Below are 7,269 nucleotides of genomic sequence, written 5' to 3'. Positions count from 1 at the left end.
AATATAAACATTTGCAATTGCCAACATGCTCTAAATGAGTATACTGACAGGAGAATGTTACCATATGGTCACCAGCTCCTTCCCAGCTGATCTAGTATTCCACTGCGCTGACGGCTGGAGCGGGACGTAGCGCCAGGGACGTGGTCAGCACCAACAGCCGGGAGCAGCACGAGCAGCACGAAATTTCACGTGCTTGAAAAGCCGGACTCGTCTGGCCGAGCGAAGGCCATTCCCAGCATCCTGCATCCAGCCAGCCCCGGGGCACTCCTGATCCTCGAGTAAGCTCCTGCCATGCCAGTGACCTCTTCTCCCTCTCTTCCTCACAGCGCTCCCTGCTTCCACTCTGGAGGAGATGGGTCGCAAGGAAGAGGACGACAGCAGCTCCTGGAAGAAGCAGACGAGCAACATCCGAAAAACATTCATTTTCATGGAGGCCCTGGGATCGTAAGTACCACCGCTGCTCTCCAGACAGCGCCGCCGCTACACACCAGCCTCCCAGCCCGGGGCAGCGACTCCCTTCCTGGCACTGGCCAATATCACGGGGAACGAGCTCCCCGCGAGGCAGACACGGGTCTCCAGTGAGGGGTGGGAGCTGCTGGGGCCGCGACTCGCAGCTTACGCTCGCCAAGCAGCACCGAGGCAGCTCCTTCCCCCTGGCCCTGGGTCAGCTCTGCCCTCTCCTCCGTCCCCTCTCAGCCTGCACGGCAGCTTACTCCAGTTTTCGCTCTTTTCCTGCCGAGCGCACTGGTCTGCAGCTGCTGCAAGGTCGGGCAAGGTCGGGCAAGGTCAAGGGATGGCTCTGAGAGAGGTTCTATAATAATAAGTCACATATTTAGCTCATAAACCCTGACTCAGTCGACGGATGAAACAAGAACAAGGGTGTTCGAGTTGTGCGACACTTCTCTATGAGTTAACAGCTTAATTTGCCTATTCATGTGAATGAGACAAGACAACATTTCCAAGGTGGTGGAGGAGGAATTGAATTACCTCCACCAGAGAGTTCTGTCGTGGCCAAATTTTCTGTGACTATAGAAGCCACAGCAAAGCTCCCAAAACCCACCTACTTCAGAGCTCAGTGGTGTTTTAAATTATCGTGCTCCTGGCCAGCCTCAGAAATTAGTTAAATTATCCAGCAGCTTTCTCTAAAGGAATGAGGTTAGAAAAAGCTTTGTTCTCTCTTAGCCAACTTGTTGATTCATCATTTTTTAATAAGGAGCATAATTATTATAAACTGTTTGGGACAGATATATAGAACAGATGCCCCAGCATCTGATTTGTAGGTTGTTCATTTCCTACTATTATATTAATAAGAAAAAATAGCATTAGAAATTGTGATTTTTTTTTTCCACATGCTCCACTCCAACTGTCTGGAAAATATAAATGAAGATTTGAGACCTAAAACTACCTGGAAACTTACTGTTACCATCCCCCAGCATCAACAACTACTGGATTAGGGACCTTAGCAAGGAAATCCCTGCCCGTTCCCTGAGAGCTCTCAGGAACTCAAAAGGCATTTCCACGAAACAGCCTTCAGAGCTTATACGGATAAAAGGAGAAAAATGTGTAAAACAAGGAAAAGGTCCCAGCATCGCCTGCTTTTTGTGCCAGAAGAAACTATTACATGTAAATTAGTGAGTGGAACAAAGTGCCGGACGGGTACGGCTCCATGCTCTGCCCGTGCACCTGCCCGGCGTGCTCGCCTCGTGCAGTGGGTTCCAGGGGATGTGGGATTTCTGCCCTTGTTTACTGGGTTTGCTGCAACAACTTCCCAGCCAGGAATGAGCTTCCACCACACTCGCCTCCTCGCTCTGCCCTCCGGCTCCCTGCAGGGCTTTGCAGACTTGGTGGCAAGTTCCATTTAAGTGCCATCAATTGACCTGCTGCTCATGTGGGAAGGATTATCGAGGACTGACCTGGCAAAGCGTGCACTGTCACTATCTTGAGACGTGTTCGGCTGCCTAAGACAAACCTTTAACAGGATTGTGAGCTTTAGGAATGTTATAAATACCTGCTCACCGCTGCACCGGGCTGAAGCCTTATCAGGACCGTACAAGACACTCATTGTCACTTTGTCACTAAGGCTACGCGGGCATTAGCAGTCTCCACAGAAAGCAAAATACATTAGATGCTGAATGAAAATATTAACTGAGGTTATCCAGTTATTTTATATTTTAGATACACAGAATGTTGGTCGATACGCCTGAGCTGCAACACAACTGGGCTCTCCTCACTGCAATTCTACCAGTCCTCAGAGCAATGCTCACCAGGGAAAGTGAAGGGCTACTTGATGATGGGAGCTTTGAGGAGACACGATTTGCATTAAGCAGGATTTGGGCCCTGTTAAAGTGGAGGCTCTTGAGAGAGTTCCACAGGGTTAACCCCACCGAGCACTCAAGCTGCCGATCGCCCCGTTAGCCAGGGGGTTGTTGATCCAGCCCCTCGGCTGGGCTTGCCCTTAGCCCAGGAAAATCCCCCCAGTCCCAATCGATTCAGTTCTACACATTGCACGTTCTTACATTGAATGTCCTAAGTTTGAGGCTCCTGGAGACGTAGTTCTAGCTTTGCAGTCAGGATCCACTTAGAGTTAAGTTACTACCGTATTTTTTTTTCTTGCTATCTCCTCTTTCTCGCTGTAAGTATCCTTCCCGTTCACTGCAGCAGCACCTACTGAAATACAACCTCTCCTCCTCTCTGCAGAGGTGCCTTTTCGGAAGTTTTCCTAGTGAAGCAAAGAAGCACTGGCAAGCTCTTTGCTCTGAAATGCATCAAGAAGTCTCCTCTCACAAGGGATAGCAGCTTGGAGAATGAAATAGCAGTGCTGAAAAAGTGAGTATAGCTACACCGTAATGCCAGGTAGAAGGAACGTCCTTTCCCAAGGTGTGTGGCTCACACTGGTGATTAAAGCAAGACAATTGTTTGGTTTCCCACTTGAAAAAGCTACTTTTGTGCTTTCTGGGATTGTTTCTGACCCACGTTTATCTTTGCAGAATAAAGCACGAAAACATCGTGACTTTAGAGGACATTTATGAAAGCACAACCCACTTCTACCTGGTCATGCAGCTGTAAGTATCAGCAGAGCCTTTTCTTTGTGGGGCACAGAGGAAGGCGAGTGGCAGGACCGGGGTGATGCTCAGCATTTCAGCACCCACACACCGAGTCCCTCACGTGTAAAAACTTCGTGCACTAGCAAGGCGAGAGCCGCACGGCGTGAGCTAACCTGGACGCTTCTCACGCTGCCTTGGCTCATGCTGGCTTAGGAGAAAGTTTCTAAACCAAGATTAGGATCTATTTATGCAAATGAATTCATCACAGTTTAGCAGGGCAGAGACAGAAGTCTTTCTAATTAAAGCTGTGCCATGCAGGGTTTCTAGAAACGAAAACGGGCAACGTGTCAGCCGCAGAGAAAGCAGCTCACTGTGGGCATCAGCGCGGAGCACCCGGCTGCTACTGCTGTCTTGAAAATTTAGCTAAAGGAAGCAATCACGCAAACCCATCTCTCTGCTCGTGTAGCAGAGCCTGGAGGCAGTCCTGCCGCAGTGCTGGATGCCTGCTGCTCAGACCTGACGGGAGTTGCCTCCTAATGTTACCCAAATTCCCTACATTTACCAGTAACACTTACTGGCACCCTGATACTGCACTCAGGAGCATCCACCAGCCCTCAGCCTTGCACCAATTGCTGCCCAAGGAACAGCTCTGCTGTAGGTGGTTGTAAAAGGATCAGAAAACCAGCTTACCGAACACGAAAGCATGATTAGCTTTGTTTTGTGGTTTTCTTCAGTCTTTTTCTTTCTGAGCTGTCATTTGCACAGGGTATCTGGGGGAGAGCTCTTCGACCGAATTTTGGAACGAGGCGTTTACACCGAGAAAGATGCGAGTGTGGTGATCCACCAGGTCCTGACCGCAGTGAAGTACCTCCACGAAAACGGGATCGTTCACCGTGACCTGAAGGTGAGACCCATCACTCAGCGGCAGCGCTGTGGGAGCTGGCGCAACCACCAGCCTTGCCTGCTCCATGCCATGACTTTCCAATGCTCCTTTCCGTCTTTCGACCACAAATTTCAACCTCTGACCACTCTGTGTTTACAGCCTGAAAACCTTCTTTACCTTACTCCCGAAGAGAACTCCAAAATCATGATCACGGACTTCGGCTTGTCCAAAATGGAACAGAACGGCATCATGTCCACTGCCTGTGGGACTCCGGGATACGTCGGTAAGCCAAGGATTGGGAATGAGTTTGTGCTGGTGGACTGTCTGGAAAAAAGGTTGTGCATGTGCAGTACATTGCCTAGCAGAAGGGAAAAAAATACGTAATTATGTTAACGACACGCTACTCACAGATGCACTGCATGGACCACATAAAGGCTGGATTACAAATGAGTTTCAAGATTGCAAAATCCCAGAATGCTTAAAAGTGCAACAGAAAGGATAATTTTAAGAGCAATATATTTCAGCGTTAGTCATGTACTTATCAAAAAAATACAAAAGTAATTTTAACATAATGGGATTTGTTTAACATCCACCAGACTGCATTGGCCGGATCCACAGCTTACTGGTTAAAACCTCAGGATGCAGGCAGAAACTGTCGGTAGTTCTTTCTGTTCAAAGGCAGAAAATAGATGCAAAAAGCACAGGCCAATCCAACTGGTAAATAGGGCTGTTACTGGCCAATTCTCTGCACCAGCACCTCAGGGGCCAAGCATACAAGAAACTACTGCTTTTCCCAGTATCAAATAATTTATTATTGCTCAGAATTTTCATTTGGTTTTGTGTCCTGCAGCCCCTGAAGTCCTCGCCCAGAAACCGTACAGCAAAGCCGTGGACTGCTGGTCCATTGGAGTCATCACCTATATCTTGTGAGTACGAGCAAAGAGCTTCCCACTTACTGTTCCGTGGTTTCCCAGCTCCTCCATCACTTCACCCGCCTCTGCAGAGCAGCCGAGCAAGCGGAGGCGATGCCGGACCTCCCATCCTGCTGCAGGAATACACAGAGCTCTGCTCCTCCTTTGCACAGACCCACTAGACCATAGAAACGAAAGGGACGTGAGGAATCAAGTACTGGAGCGGAGATGAAAGGAACCACATTTTCCCTACTATGTGCCTCATCCTGAGCTTTGTTTTTTTTCAGTTGCCTACAAATATAATTTAATCTTCCCTGGTACTTTTTGTTTCACTTCCTCCCACACCATACAGCTATGTACCAGCTGTGGCTTTGTCCTTTCACTGCTGCAGTTAAACTTTTAACTCTTTTCTGCAGCTTTACCAGCACACTTTGCTGTGAGGGACAGAGGGATGGACAGAGCCGCCTCCTCTTGCTCACTCGCTCTCGGGTGCAGGAGGAGCCTGTGCAGGCTGCTGAGGGGTGCTGAGCACCGCTGCCTCTCTGCTCTGTTCCAGGCTGTGCGGGTACCCCCCTTTCTATGAAGAGACTGAAACCAAACTGTTTGAAAAGATTAAGGAAGGCTACTACGAGTTCGAGTCTCCGTTTTGGGATGACATCTCCGAGTCAGGTAAAGCGCCGCTCCCGCAAGCTGCCACCCAGAGCCCCGCAACCACGGCTCTGCTCCAGGCTGAAGCCTCTGTTAACGTAACCCTGATTTTCACTAATGGCCAGAGAGCTCAGAGCGGGCTTAGGCTTCCCCTGGAAGTAGGGGAACAAGCCGGGTCGGCTGCACCATTTCCCCAGACTGACCTGCTCACGGAGCTCACCTGCACAGAGCTTACTGAAGTCAGAGTCCTGTTTCGAACACCAATCTTTTATACGTACAAACCTGGCTATCGGGAGGTTTGTCAGAACTTAATAAAAAACACCGCAATCCTCCTTGAAAAAAAAAAAATTAGAAGGGGTGCAAGTGCTCTTTAGGGCAACTTCTAAATCTGCTCATTTGCACTCTTACATTTTTTATTTTTCAGCAGAATAATTCAACTCTGATCCACATAATTTAAGTGTGAAGTTTGGTGCATCCCCCATTAACATTTTTTCACCTCGGCTTTACCGGCGTGACGCAGCAGCACACGCGCCTCCTCCTCGGGGCTCCCCTTCGCCACGTCCATCCCCTTGCGTTTGCCGCGTCCTATTAGGATCGCATCTGGGAAGGAGGAGAAAATAACCTTTTCTCTCTGCTTCCCCTCCCCTCCTGAACAGCCAAGGATTTCATCAGACATTTACTGGAGAAGAACCCGAGCGTGAGGTTTACCTGCGAAGAAGCCCTGCGGCACCCGTGGTGAGCACCCGCCGGCCCCCGTGCCGCGCTCCACGGGCTCGGTGTAGCTGAGAACGGGGGGGGGGGTCCCCAGCCCCCGTTATTAACGTCACCGTCTGCCTCCGCGTGGCCCCAGGTCTTGCTTTTTTTGTGCGCGTGCAAGGAAAGCAAGCGATGAATAATTAAAGATGCAATTTGTGCGTGTTTGCCTCCATAAACAGAGGCGAAGAAGAAATCCCATCCTGAGCTTTTCTGAGCTTTGAAGTGTGTGTTTGTGTTACATTTTGTTGCTGTTTTTCCTTTGGGTTTAATTATTGCTGATTGAACGTACAAAGCAGTTAGTTGCCTCTAGAATGTGGAATGCCTTACAAATGCCATCTGCCTACGAGCCCATCTTCTTCTCTCCCCATCTGCAGGATTAATGGAAATACAGCCCTTCACCGTGACATATACCCATCTGTCAGCGCTCAGATTCAGAAAAACTTTGCAAAGAGCAAATGGAGGGTAAGTCGTTGGCTGGTGGGAGCCCAGAGCCATTTCACTAACAAATGCCAGTTGCTGCCATCTAGCAACAAGCAAGGCTTCAGCTCTGTGGGTAAGCACCAAAAAGCTGAGATCCTCCAAAGGCTGCCTGAAAATTGCAAGTGGTTACTGTTCATAGCACATTTGGACCAATGTTCCCCGCTGCAAGGCAAACGGGCAGATTCTCCACGAGCACTGCGCTACGGTGGCCTCGCCAAATAAAACAAGAGGAGGGGGAGAAAAGGATTATTGCCTTTATGCTGAGGGAGTGGAATTGGTGCCCCGTCAGCAGATCCGTTGGAGAGCTTAATCCAGTGATACCTCCTTTCAGCCTTGAAAATAAATTGGTACTTCATTCCCTGTAAGGAGTTTTAGTAAGAATCTAGGTGGAGGGATATCATAGGAACCATGTAAACGACGGCATTTTAAACATTTACATCTAAAATTCGCCTCTAGTCTCCCTTTCACGCTACGGGGTAATTTGCAGCTGTTCCCACTGATTTCCTCATGTGGAAGTGGTTGCAATCCTCAGAAGCATCAGCAGTTT

At 49.1% G+C, this 7,269-nt stretch overlaps 1 protein-coding gene across 1 annotated transcript; it reads left to right on the top strand.

Annotated features, from left to right (window-relative positions):
- Nucleotides 1-352: 352 nt before the first annotated feature.
- On the top strand, nucleotides 353-6,704 carry CAMK1G (calcium/calmodulin-dependent protein kinase IG; the record flags this gene model as incomplete). Its single annotated transcript, XM_009873491.1, has 9 exons — nucleotides 353-444; nucleotides 2,698-2,826; nucleotides 2,988-3,062; nucleotides 3,810-3,948; nucleotides 4,087-4,210; nucleotides 4,778-4,853; nucleotides 5,395-5,507; nucleotides 6,143-6,221; nucleotides 6,617-6,704. Coding segments are annotated over exons 1-9 (915 nt in total), but the record flags the coding sequence as incomplete, so codon positions are not given.
- Nucleotides 6,705-7,269: the final 565 nt, after the last annotated feature.

Source organism: Apaloderma vittatum, unplaced genomic scaffold, assembly GCF_000703405.1.
Source record: "Apaloderma vittatum isolate BGI_N311 unplaced genomic scaffold, ASM70340v1 scaffold20447, whole genome shotgun sequence".
NCBI classification, from domain to species: domain Eukaryota; kingdom Metazoa; phylum Chordata; class Aves; order Trogoniformes; family Trogonidae; genus Apaloderma; species Apaloderma vittatum.
This window is presented reverse-complemented; position numbering and strand designations above follow the sequence as displayed.